Genomic DNA, 13936 nt, shown 5'->3' with positions numbered 1-13936 from the left:
ATAGGAAAACAAACAACCCTTTACTTTCTTAGTAACAAGTCTAAGACAGAAGAGCAAGAGCTAGGCAATTGGAGTTAAGTAACTTTCCAGGGTCACATAGCTAGGATATATCTGAGGTTGGATTTGAACACAGGCCCTTTTGACTGTAGGCCTGGCACTATCTCCACTATGCCACCTAGCTGTCCCCTATGTTGACCTTTTGAACTTGTGTCTCTACCTAGCATTTATTACCATGAGCTCAAAAAAGCTTTCTTTCATAATCAAACCAATATGGTTCTAGCTTAGCCTTATAACTTCAAATAACTTTTTTTCCCAAGTTCTATAAGAATTTTATAAGTTGCTTTTCCAAAGGAGGAAGCTCTGGCTTTGCCTTATTACTTTAAGTAACTTTTTTCTTAAGTTCTATAAGAATTTCATAAGTTGTTTTATCCCAAATGATCCCATTTTTTTATCTTTTAGATCAGAAATCCATTTAGGAAGAGTTCTTATTTTTCAATTTAAGCCTTCTGTTTCTTGCTTCTTGAATAATCTAAACAAATGCCTCCAGGCTTTAAAACCATAACATTCTTCATCCTATACTACAGCTTCTAATTTCTAATAGAAATGGGAATATGGGAATGATGGGTTAAGTGCCTCCATTTTCTTCCTGCTATAACTGGTGTTGATGACTTTTTTTCCCACTTCTAAAACTATATGTTGTTTCCTAGCTTAGAAAGAACAAGTAATTCTCATATTCCCTTAAAAAAAAAAAAGACTTTCTACTTCCTTTATGTTTACTTGACTGGGCCTTTAGCCTTATTTAGCTTTTTGCATGTAGTAAAAATTGTTAACATTAAAAAAAAAATTTGATTTCTCAGTTCTTTTCCTCTCCCTGAAAAGAGAAGCAATTTGATAAAGATTATCCATGTGTGGCCATGCAAAACATATTTCCATATTAGCCATAATGTGAAAGAAAACACAGACCAAAAAATTCTCTCACACTCAAGGAAGATAAAGTTTCAGAAAAATATATGTGTCCATTTGCATTCAGACTCCATCCATTCTTTCTTTGGAGGAGGATCGCATTTTTCATCATAAGTTCTTTGGAATTGTCTCAGATCATTATATTGCTGAGAATAGCCAAGTCATTCACAGTTAATCATCTCGTACAATAGTGCTGTTTCAGTATTCTTTTCAAATAGTTTCTCATTTAGTATTTTTCTGAACTTGTAGGCAGGCAAAACTGGAAACTAACTAAGATGTGGGTAGAACTGCTCTCTGGGACTTCCTCCTCATCAGAATAGGGGAAGCTAGTTCCAATTCAGTTAACCTCATTTTAAAATGCTCCTAGATACACTATGGTTTAGAAATAGAATTTTCACGTGAAAAAGTATTAACCAACAACAATTAAAGTTAAATTATGTAAAGTGTTTACTGAAGGAAATATATTCTATGGGGAAACAGCTTGAAAAATCATTGGATTTAGAATTGAAAGACTTTGATTAGAATTTTGGCCCTGTCATTAAGTGTCTGTGGAAACTGTGGGCAAATTAACCCCATTTGAGCCTCAGTTTCCTCATCTGTAAAATAATGAGATTGAATTAGACAACTTTCCTGCTCTAAATATGTGATTCTATGATTCTAAAGACATAGCCCAGTAGGAGAGTCAACATGCTTTTGGATAAGGCACTGGATTTAGAGTGAAGAATACCTGAGTTCAAATTTTGCTTCATGCACTTCATGATTTTCTGACTGTGAACAATTTCAATGAACTTTTCTATGCCTCAGGTTCCTCATCAGTAAATTGAGGGTTGGACTTGATTCCATATAAAGTCCTTTTGAGTCCTGAATCTGTTATCCCAAGCCTACTCGAGGGATCCCAGTGTATGTACAGTCTTTATATTTTCTGTATGCAGCTTTGCTTTTACCCCAGTACTGCTGCTGAGAGAAATGCTTCTGTGCCCCTTCTGAGAATTGATTTTTTGCCATCAGTTTTTGTGTTTATCTCAAAACCACCACAGCATATCCCTGGGTATAAATGGAGATTTTCCTTTGACTTCTTCCCCAGAAGTCCTTAGCATTTCCCAAAATTCCCTATAATCCCTCCTGCATCTCCATGTTGGCAAAATCACAATATTTAACTGGTGGTAACTCCTCCCATGCCCTCTTTGGCATGATGTAGCAATCAGCAGTGATGGTGGTAAGGTGGGGATTCTCAAATGGCTAACCAGCCATGGGCATGTGGTTTTTATTTTTATTTTGTACCCTCTTTATTCCTTGATTTCTAATAATCATTCAATAAACCTCCTTAAAATATAATATTTTTATTATTTGAGATTCAATTTTAAATTTTACACCTGGAGGTCATTAATGCTTGAGTAGGGTACCATGCACCATAAAATATTCTTAAATCTCTTCATGATAAAGCCAGTAATGAAATTGGAGAGAATCAGTCCTAGCAGTTTTTCTTCCCTTTTCATCAGCAACTTTGAACATTGATGGGAATTTTCAATGAAGTGATGGTTTTATTTTGGCCACAACATGGCCCATTCTCAGAGTAACCCAGTAATTGCAAGATGATGGAATTTTCTTAAAGTGCTGTGCTTGAGAATCGTTTTGAGCTATGTCTATCTGGGGGCTGATTGAGCTGAAAAATGTTCTGAGGGAAATCCTGCCTGCCCCCTATTGTCTGCTCCCTGTAGGGATAGGGATTCCCCTTCTTTCCCATGGTCAGAATCATGCCTGATTTAGCTTGGGACGAGAATGAATCTTAGAAAACAATGACTACTGATTCTCCTTTGCTTCTCCATGACTTGAAGGCCAACAGGACAGAGTTAAGTATATGGCATTAATAGTGATAGCTTTTAGTCTACCTGCAATATTCAGTAATCCCGAACACTCTCAAGCCTGCAAATATTTTCCTTCTATGAAATTCTTTGTACTTCCCAAGGAATTATTCTGTTGCTTGTCCCTGGGCCACCTTTAAACTATTGTGTTTTGACTCAGAGAATCATTATTTCATTATTTGAGTTGTTATATTTATAGCAAAATGGAAATGGAAATGGATATATTGATTAAATAGTACATCGCTGATTACAGGACTTTGTGTACAAGGGATTTAATTAGACTTTCTTTAAAATTGAGAAACAGTTTTCACAATGGATAGAAGCCAGCATCAAAGGCCTGGCTTTGCCTCTTTCTTAGGGCTGTGTGACTATGGGCTTTACCTCATAGGACGCCAGTGCAGCTTCCTAAAATTGTAAACTACAAAAACAATGCTGACCTGATTTGGCTTCCATAGCTGGGAATTCTCCATGCAAGAAATCACAGACGGCCCTTATCCCAGGATGAAAATTAAATCGGGAGCCATATTTTTTATTTATAATGTTAAGTAACTGATACTAATTTTTTAAAAAGAGTTTTGTCATACACATGTAGGTTTGAGTGTTTCCCTACTCCCCAACTCAAGTTCTTTGCATTGTTTGCCCTTGGTTATTAGTATCAGAAGGGAATTAATCATCACATTGAATGTTTTGCATTTAATAATTGCCCTTGACTATATTCTGCATTTTTCGATTAAGTGCAAAACTCTTTTAGAGCATACTAAGCTGTTATTTCATTGCTTTTATGTTTTATGGCTTCCAGGGGCACATTCAGAAAGAAGTAAGTACAGCAATAATAATGCTTTGGAGAAAACTTTTATGTGCATGATAGCAAGCTATAAACATGCTTATTCACATTAACGATGCTTTGATATGCAGTATGGTAGCAGGAGGGTTGGTGCATGCTGGGAATTCTAATGAATGCTTTTATTTTTACCTGTGTACATCTAAGACCGACCTTTTCTTTAGTCCACCAGTGGGTAATGGGCTCATCACCACCCGCCAGCAGCACAAAAGTGTGTCCCAAACAGGCCTCTTGTAATTCTCCAGCCTTTATGGCTTTTTCTGGCCTCTTGGTAAAGATCAATATTTTCCCAGAATGTTCTGACATTTTGCCCCATCCTACAAGTCTTAGGTTTTAGCAGCCGAATTCGATCCTCATAACCCAAGTCTGCCTCTTCCCTTTGCAGAAGTGCCGCCCTTAAATGGGTGCTGCCAGTCTTCCTCGGGCTGGATAAGCCCTTTGTGCTGCTGCAGGTGGTTTAGACTTTGCCTTTGGGGAAGAACAGAGCAGAGCAGAGCGTCTCTTTTCTGGGCTCAGCCTGCTCTCTTGCCAAAGCATGTGCATGTGTTGGAGACCCTTGTGGGGGGTGAACTGACTGGCTGTAGCATTGGGGGCCTTTAGCTCCTAAATCCCGCCCCCCCCCCCCCCCCCCCCGGCTGGTCTGTATCACTTGGTTCCCTGCTGGAGATTTCTCTCCTGCGGGATGCAGGCACACAGACCCCTTCCTGGCCCCGGGAGTGTTTAGAACCTTGCCTAGAAACCATGTGGAGAGGAAGCCTCGGACTTAGGAAGAAGTGGGTTCAAGGCTCATCTTTGGGGCTTATCGTCCCGCGTGATCCTGGGAAGTGACTGACCTTCTCAGGGTCTCAGGCTGGTTGTGGAAAGGGTGCTGAGATTCTTTTTTATTTGAACCCTTTCTGACTTAATATCAGTTCCAAGATGGGAGGGCAGTCAAGGGCTAAGTCGCCAGGGTTAAGTGACTCACCCAGGGTCATACAGCAAGGAAGTATCTGATTTGAACTGAGGTCCTTCGGGCTCCAGGCCTGGCGCTGATATTCATGGTTAACGTCAGTTTCCTCACCTAGGACCGCCGTTGGTATACGTTGATGAAATAACGGGTTGGTTCAGATCTCCTCAGGGTTTAAAATCAGCAAATACTTATTAAAACCTACTAATGTTTATTTTGGCTAATGCTGGTTTTGCCTCCTGAAGACCTTGGTTCAAATCCTGTTTTAACCATAGCTATATGTCCATGGATGAGTTTCTTTCTTTTTTCCTTTTAAAAAAAGATATCTTGGGAAGCAGCTGAGAGCCAGGCCTAGAGATGGGAAGTCCCACGTTCACATCTGGCCTGAGATACTTCCTAGCTGGGTGACCCTGGGCAAGTCATTTAACCCCTATTGCCTAGCCCTTACTGCTCTTCTGCCTTGGAATCCATTCACAGTATTGATTCTAAAGAGGAAGGTAAGGGTTTAGGGGAAAAAAAACCACATCTTATTTTACCAATTACATGTAATAACTACTTTCCATGTAAGTTTTCTGAGGTTATATGATCCAAATGGTGTCCCTCCCTCCCCCTTCCTGGAGACGGTAAGTCATTTGATCTAGGCTATATGTGTATTATCATGCCATATTTTTGTTTTTGAAAGAGAATAATCTATAAAACCCAAATAAAACGAAAGTGGAAAATTGTATGCTTTGTTCTGCAGTCTGGCTCTTGCAGTTCTTATAGGGAGATGGTATTCTTTGTCATAGGACCCTCACAATTCTTTTGGATCACTGTATTGCTGAGAGTAGCCAAGTCTGTCACATTTGATCATTTCACAGTGTTGCTATGACGATGTACAATGTTTCCTGATTCTGCTGATTCACTCTGCATCAGTTCATGTAGTTCTTTCCAGTTCTTTCTGAAGTCAGCCTGTACATTTCTACAATATTCCATCACTGTCACGTACCACGATTTTTTCCAGCCATTCCCCAATGCAGGGACGTCCCTTTTATCTCCAATTCGTTGCCACCACAAAAAGGCTTGCTATGATTATTTTTTGCACAAGATCCTTTCCCTTGCATTTTTATGAAATTATCTCTTTGGGATACACACCTGGCAGTGATATTCCTCCATCAAAGGGTATGTGCTGTTCCATAGCCCTTTGGGCACCATTCCAGATTGCCCTCCAGAATGGTGGGATCCGTTCACAACTCCACCAACCATGCATTAGTCTTGGACAAGCTTCTTAACCTCCCGAGTCTTATTTCCTCATCCTTAAAGTGGGGATAATAATACTGGAACTCTTACGCCACACAACTATTGTGAAGTTCGCCTGACATAATGTTGAGCAAGTATTTGGCACTCCTTCACACACACATAAGCTTGAGGTATCGTATGACGCTGCTGTTTCTGTGGTTGCTGTAAAGCGCGGCGTGTTTGCTAACAAGATGGAAATGGTCTTCCGTTCGCTTGTGGTCTAGTGAGGACAATAAGACATTCATACAAATGACAGTCAACTGAGGAAGAGCAAATTGCTGCTCTAAATATTTGTTGGGCTGTCCCAGAGAAGGATTACATTTGTTCTCCTCATCCCAAAGCCGAGGGGTAGAAATGGCCTAAGGAAAATTCTCCATCGTTAAAGATGGCCAGCCGCTCAGTGGATTGGTCCGTCGGTGTCTGTCTATTAAACACCTACTGGGGTGCCTGCCGGGACCCTGGAGAGAGCGCTGGACCCAGTCAGAGACCTTAACCCTGTGCTAGATTTTAACTCTTTTTCCTCCTCTGTCAAGTGAACCGGAGGAGAAAAGAGCGAACCAGGCAGAATCTCTGTCAGGAAAGGCCCCAACGGGGTCATGAAGAGTCAGACATGACCGAAAAGTGACTCAAGAGGCAGGAGGGAGGCCGGGCGCTCTGCTGGCTGCTGCGGCCTCCAAGAAGGACGCTTGCTGCCCGCGAGGAGCTCACAAACTCCGGACAAGCTGGGGAGCCTCAGAGGGAGGCACTAGGAGGAGAAGCCCTTTGGAGGAAGCCGGGGCTTTCGTGTGAAAACCCACCGAGCTGGGCGAGGCGTAGTGAGGAGAGCCTGCCGCTGGGTCACAGGCTTTCCCTCTGCCCATGGGACACAAGCTGCTGAAGCCTGCACACAGAAAGGGCTATCGCACTGAGACTTGAGGGAAGCCGGGGCTCCAGAGTGGCACACGTGAGAAGGGAAGCTGTTCTAGTGCTGGGGGGGGGGGGGGGGCATTGGTTGTTGCTCTTCGCTTGTGTCTGACTCTGACCCAATCTGAGTCTCTCTTGGCAAAAGGTATTGGAGTGGCCTGCTATCTCCTTCTCCAGCTCATGTTATAGATGAGGAGAGTCAATGTTTAAGACCAGTATTGGACTTCATCAGGGGCATCTTGGTGGCGGAGAGCCAGGCCTAGAAATGAGAGATCCTGGGTTTCAATCTTGCAGCTGTGTGACCCTGGGCAAGTCACTTCACCCCCATGGCCTCGCCCTCACCCCTCTTCTGCCTTGGAACCAGTACACGGTATTGAGTCCAAGGGGGAAAGGAAAGGTGGTGTTTTTTTGTTTTTTAAGATGAATCTTTATCAGATACTGCAACGAGCGTTTATTAAATTCGATGGCAATGCTAACTGTCGGAGATGCAAGGGCGAAGACACACACCGAACAGTCCCTTCCCTCTAGCAGCTTACATCCTGCTGGGTGGAATGGGGAGGAAACATACAAATCAGGGCAGATAAGTCATGACTACAAAGTAGAAGCTGGGAGAGCATGAATAGCTGGGGGTCGTTAGGAAAGCAAGAAAGACTTCCCGTAGGAGGTAGCGCTTGAACTTAATCTTCAAGAAAACCAGGGATGCTAAACGAGAATGTGGCATCTCTGCGCAGATCCATCCAGGCATTCTTCTTCCCCTCCCCCCGGCGAGGCCCGTTCTAGCGGGAAGGCAAAGCGATCAGTTTCCCTGCTAATTAGAATCAGCGTGTGGGTTTCTGGACTGAAAGGGGGGGGGGCTCCTTTTTTAAACAGACTGAACCTCGCTTATACTTCTCCGGTGAGGTAAGTAGCCGCGCTAACAAAATCACTCAGCTAGATGCCGGCTCCTTTTTAGCCAAAGAGAGAGACTGAAAGAGCAGGAGAAGTGGAAGCAATTGCCCTGAATTGAAAGAAACCTCGTTAGACCATCGATTCTCGCTGCTCCGACATCATGAACTCACTTAGCAATTCCAGACTAACCCATTTCTATCAGGGATCTGAGCACATCCAAGAGCTCTTCCCTTCCGTGTCAAATAAAAATCATTCTCAGCTTTAAGGAAATGTAGGGTTTTAGCACCGCTAATGTGAGCCGAGTCCAGAGGCAGATCGCTTATTATGGGGCCTGAAGAAGTGCTGAAATGGACAATTTCAGAGGAAACCGGAAAAACCTTTATGAACCGGTGCAGGGCCAGTGAGTCCAACGAGGAGGACGGTTTACACAGTGATAACATCATAGAAGAAGACAACTCTGAAGGACTTTAGAACTCTGATCAACAAAATGATATGCCCAAAGTCCAAGAGAATGAAGAGGAAACACGCCCCTCGCCTCCTGACAGGAAGGTGATGGACTTAAAAGGCAGAAAGAGACCCACAACTTTGGAAGTGCATGAATGTGAGGACTTGTTTTGCCAGACTCTGTGGCTCTATCTTGAGAGATTGTTTTGTTGCTTTGCTCAACAGAGGCTGGAGTCAGGGAACAGGAGGGAAAGATGAATAAAAAATACTTGCTGCCTCAGACACTTCCCCGCTGGGTGACCCTGGGCAAGTCACCTGACCCCCATGGCCTAGCCCTGACCACTCTTCTGCCTTGGAACCAGTACACAGTATTGACTCCAAGACGGACGGTCAGGGTTTATTAAAAAAATATATACTTGCTGCTTCAAATTATTTTTTTAGTTTTTAAAAGAAATTACTTCTCAAAAAAAAAATCATTTCTTTAACTAATAGCATAAAGGATGCGTGTGTTGGGGAGGTCAGGAGCATACCAAAAGGTCAATTAGGGAAATAGCTTTGGTTTAAAGCTTTAGTAGCATGATGATAAGTCCAGTTTAAAAATTAAAATATGTAAATGATAACAGTGCGATGTTCAATTGATGTCTTCGAATTTAAGACATGATCAAGGGGTTCATTTTCTTTGAGCAAAATCTAGGTCTTTCGTACATGGTAAACTGGTTATTATGAGAAGCCAACATCACCAAGGATCAATAACTGGTCGTGTTTGCTTTCAAAGATTCGGTAGACTTTGGGGTTATCATTGGAATGGTGTTCAGTTGGAGACGTTCTTGGCTCACTTCTTCTTTCTGTTCAGCGACAGCTACAGTGATCTTAGTGATGACAGCTTTCCTGAAAGGAAGAGTCCCGAAATAGTAACAAACTGAGCCTCCCGTGAGCAAAGAAGCCCAAGCAGGTAAGAGGACATTCTCTGCCTCTTTCTCTTTTTAATGTGACTGTCTTTTTATTGGAGTGCTTCTCCGGTCTGCCGTCTCCTCAGCTGCCAGGCTGAAAAATCAAGGGCCACCGAGTGTACTGCCGAGGGCACAGCAGCCTTCCAGGCCTCGTGGCTTCTCGCTCCCCCTGCACAAGCTCTTGCCATGTCTCAGTGATTCCACATTCGCAACAGCTTTTGTAGACGCTGCTCCTCCCTGTAGCAGCACCGCCGCAGCTCTGGCCGGTCTCCTGCCCCACATCTCTTCCCACTTTAGTTCTTCTCCGCCAGCTATCCAAGTGGACATTCTAAACACAGCTCTGACTCCTTAGTCAGCAGCGTCCCGGGGCTCCGAGGCCGAAGCTCCAGGACCCAAGTCCTCCTCCCTTTCCAAGCCCTTGCAACTGGGCCCCTCCACAGGCCTGGGATCCAGCGGAGCTGGCCTTGCTGTTCCTTGAACACAGCGTCTCCCGTCTGCACTCCTTTTCTGTGGCTCTCCCAGCACTAGAATTCTCTCCCTCCTCGTCTCTCCCTCTGCTTCCCTGATCTAAGACTCAGCAAAAATCTTGTCTTCCACGGGAAGCTTTTCCTCATCTCTGTGAATGCTGGTGCCTTCCCTCGGTGATGATCTCTGTGTCCTGACTTGCTTGCACACACGTGTTTATGTGCTGCCTCCACCATTAAATTGTTAGCTGCTTGAGGCCAGAGAGTGCCTTTGCCTTTCTTAATACACTGAATACAGTGCCTGAGCTTGGAGGATACTTGGTAAGTGCTTGTGGACTGACTGCTGCTCCAGAGACAGATGAAGGAGAATAGTTTGAAATATTTGTTCTTTAAAAATGACTATTGGCTTACTGTTTAGAGAAGAGACTTGATGGGTATTGCCAGGGATGGCTTCCATACTTTTTCTGACTTAGTCTTTTGTTCCCAGGGATAATTTGCATAATTTCTTAACCCTGTCCTCTCTAATAAAAACCCAAACCTCTTCATATTTCCATCATATCCCTTGATTCACTTTCATTTCTTGTTTTAAATTTTGCTAACACAAAATAAAACAGGGATTATATATAAAATTATATATATATACATCTTTCTTTGCCTCCTTCCTTCCTTCCCTCCTCCCTTCCTTCTTTCCTTCCTCCCTTCCTTCTTTCCTTCCTTCCTTCCTTCCTCCCTCCCTCCCTTCCTCCCTCCCTCCCTCCCTCCCTTCCTCCCTCCCTCCCTTCCTGACTCCTTCCTCCCTTCCTTCCTTCTCTCCTCCCTTCCTCTCTTCCTTCCCTCCTCCCTTCTTCCCTTCCTCCCTTCCTTCCCTCCTTCCTTCCATTTTTTAATGGCATACCTCAGTAACCTTTATTGTTTGCTTATTTGCCTTCTTTTCCTCCCCCTCCCTCTGGAAAAAAGGGGGAAAAAACAAAAACAGAGCCACATTAAAAAAAAAAAATATATATATATATATATATATATATATATACACACACACACATACATATATATATATATGCCCTGAATGCCCGTGGAGGGGAGGCATCTGAGAGTTGCTACTCCATGGATGCCAAGACTGTGGACTTCCTCTAGTGTAGCTCCTTGATGGCTGCCCTCTTCCGGGTCTTCAAAGAGCCGGAGCCTGGTTGTTCCGCGTGAAGTTCCCCGGCCCCAAGGAGGAGGTGGAGGCTCCTGACTCCTTCAGTGTTTCAGCAGTTCCCCGCCCCAGCGGCCTCCTCTGCAGCCCCTTCCGCCCACGCCCTTGGCCTGTCCCAGTCGAGATCCCGTGACGTGGTCCGGCATCTTGGCGCCCCAGAGTCTGTGTCAGGCCCAGGGACACTTCCAGGCAGCTCTACTGACGTCTGGGAAGGTGGTTGGGCACCAGAGCCACGCTGAGTGGGGAGGAGCCTAGATTCAAAGCCTGCCACAGGAGAAACAGAGGCTGCTTCATCCGCTGAAGGCGGCATGAACACAGCCTTTAAAATTCAGGGTCCAAATCCATGATTAAGTCTCTGGTCTGGAAAAAAATAAACCCACCACAAATAAATCCTCGGAGGTGTCGGGTTTGAAGTGGAAGCTGTATTGTACGCTTCCGCGGCCTCGGCGTCCATAGGCCCCTGGATGGAGGTTCTCGAGTGCTAATTGAGCTCATTCTGCGCCGCCCCGGAGAGTGTTGGAGGCGATTCTGGGCTCTCTGCCAGATGGCCTCGTTGCAGTCTAAGTATGGACTTAGGAAATGGTGATCCACATTCCCTTTGGAGGCTAGACTAGATCTAAACGTTAGAAAGTCGGTGGAGGCCGCTGTGCTGGGAAGAGTGTAAATCTGGGGCCGGAGGGGAACGGTTGGTCACGCGAGACCTTCTCCGTTTCCCCCAGTTTAAATGCAGGGACTGCTCTGCGCCTTCTGAGTCCTCCCAACGAGGAATCTGTGATTCTACACGGTTGCCTACTTCAGTTTCCCCTTTTTGAGTGACGAGATTGAACTAGGCGGCCTCCGTTCCAGCTTTAGAACTAGGATCCTGCGACCGAGTGAGATTGCTTTTGGCCGAGGCAACTCCGTTACCCTAGGAAGCCACGCTGCGGTTTACACCGGCTGAGAGAGCGCGCGCGCAGCTGTGGGAAGCGCAGGGTCCGCAGTGGGCGGAGCCTGGGCTCTGCCGTCAGTAGACAGTTCCGATCCCTGCTCTGATAGCTGCTCCCTTCCAGGCTGGACGTGGCGGGCTTCCGAGAGCCCCTCCAACCCTGCGCGTGCGGTTCCAGGAAGAGACACTTAACAGATGCTGATGTTCTCTTTCTTGCCCTCTTTTTGTCCCTCTTCCTCATCACTGTTGTAAACGTCATCTGGTAACAATCTTCCAATTAAACCAGCGATTTCTGCTAATGAGATCTTTGTCTTTTCGTCTTATTCTATTTTTTGTTTTCCTTTTTCACCTGAGCTTCTTAATGACTTTAGCTGGTGTCTTCTTAGCTGCTCCCCTTGTCACTGTCTGGCTTCCCTGTTCGGGAAAAGAAGTCTCGATGGAGATTTCTAGTGCTTATATTTGAAGCTTTTGCCGGATTAGGAAGGGCCATAGATTTCCCCTTGAATGTCTGCTCCTGGGCTGTGTTGAAAGGTTTGAACAGGTTTGAGTTTTTTCACTGTGCGTCTGCTTTCTCTCCTTTCTCATGCTAGAGGCGATAAATAGAGGTGCCATTCCAGTGTTTGTGGCTGATCGTAGTGGATCCTGTAAGCCTTCCTTCCCTTCCTTCTCTGTCGTTATTCTTCTGCAGTGTCCCTAAGGCAGGGAGCCTGTGAGAAGAATACAGATTTGTTTTGTTTTGAAGCCGGTTCTTCAGCAGCGGTCCACCTCACTTATGGAAAAATAAGATTCCCTTGGATCATGCATGGAGAGGACCACATTTTATTTTGTGGAAGTGTGGTTGGGGGGGAGATATGGAAATAAAGAGCTGTAACTGCTAGATTACCAAATCAGTCCCCCCCTCCCCATAGGCTTCAATTTATTTTATTGGAGAGTCTAGCTAGAAGAGTAATTTTATTAACTTTAAGCTCAGAGGCAGATGCTAATAATTGTGATATCCCTTGTCAAATCTAGAAACCCCCAGTTTGACACCCTATGGGGTAAAGTAGTGTGGAAATGGATGAATGCCTGCCTTTTAGCGAGGAAAAATGTCCCAGTACTTCTATCTTCAGGGCACAATTTTAAGATCTTAGAAGAGACCTTTTGACCACTAAGGAAGAATTACTCCCATGTCACTAATTCATCCTTCTTTGTTTCAATGAGAGCAAAGACTGAAGTAATCTACCAAGAGAAAAGAAAGGAATTTTAATTTAAGTCTTCATTTGCAAATATTTTAAGGTACAGATAATATTAACTTCTGAGTGACAAATAACAATCAGTCTTAAAGAATTGTTAAACTTATAATTGTATTTCTCTCTCTCTCTTTTTAGCCTACTGATCTATTGAAGTCAATTGGAAGGAACTGCTTGAATGAAACTGACCACAACACAAAAACCTTTTTCTTCTTCTCCTACCAATAAAACTCTTGCACTCTTTGAAAAAATAGATTTGAGATTTAAAGCTACAATAGTAACCTAATCCAATTCCATACTTCTTCTGATTAAAAAAAAGGAAGGAAGAAATAAAAATATGATTCCCCATTTCTCCCACCCATTCTTGTAAAGATTGTTGTTCAGTCCAGTCTGATTGCCTTATCAGAGGGAAAATAAACGTCCTTCATGCAAATGGGTCGAATTTTTTGGTGGTTTTTTTTTTTGGTCCTATTTACCATGACAAAAAAAAAAATTCTTCAGAGCTGCCCAGTAATCATGTTAATTGAATCACATAAGACATGTTCTGTGGAAAAGTAGGCAAGATGTATTATAATTCATTTTATAACCTAAATCTTGGGCTTTTTATCTGGTGGAACATTACTTCAGGTTGCAATGATTCCTGAGCTCACTTTTTTAGTATACCTTTCCATTAACATACAGATTAAGCATTCATTAGTTCTATTATAGCTGATTTCTACTATTGATTATCGTTTGGAAAATTTAGGGTGTTTTGTGGGTGGGTGTGTATTTTTTCCCCTTGAAGGCAGAATTTAACTATTCTGTTTGATCGGTGATTGGGGTGGGGGGAGAGCTGGTAAAATAATATTTCTATGTAATGTTGCCAGACACATTATATGAAGGCATTCAGTTGTAAATTTCCCATTATTTTGTAAGATTAGAACAGAACTAACCAACTGAATTGGCATCCTGACCATCATCAAAACATCAAGGAAATTATAAGGGATTCCCTGAGAAAATGTGAAAATGGAAGCCTGAGCACCGAAATACTCTCTTCTCAAAAATTTAA

General features: G+C 43.7%; 1 protein-coding gene across 15 annotated transcripts in view; it reads left to right on the top strand.

Moving 5' to 3' along the window:
- Positions 1 to 13321, top strand: part of CTPS2 (CTP synthase 2) — a 135890-nt gene extending 122569 nt beyond the window's left edge. For 10 of the 15 annotated variants that reach the window (XM_056808587.1, XM_056808588.1, XM_007500863.3 and 7 more), the window contains 3 exons: positions 3625 to 3642; positions 8979 to 9077; positions 13027 to 13321. In XM_056808587.1, the coding sequence (XP_056664565.1) occupies positions 3625 to 3642; positions 8979 to 9048 (88 nt within the window). In that variant the 3' untranslated portion in view covers positions 9049 to 9077; positions 13027 to 13321. Of the gene's footprint in view, positions 1 to 3624; positions 3643 to 8978; positions 10098 to 13026 lie in introns of those variants that run through there. The other 5 variants (XM_007500864.3, XM_056808597.1, XM_056808596.1 and 2 more) reach the window with 2 other exon arrangements.
- Positions 13322 to 13936: the final 615 nt, after the last annotated feature.

This window comes from Monodelphis domestica, chromosome 8, assembly GCF_027887165.1.
Source record: "Monodelphis domestica isolate mMonDom1 chromosome 8, mMonDom1.pri, whole genome shotgun sequence".
Classification (NCBI taxonomy): Eukaryota; Metazoa; Chordata; class Mammalia; order Didelphimorphia; family Didelphidae; genus Monodelphis; species Monodelphis domestica.
The sequence above is the reverse complement of the archived record's forward strand: the minus strand, read 5'-3'. Positions and strand labels throughout refer to the sequence as shown.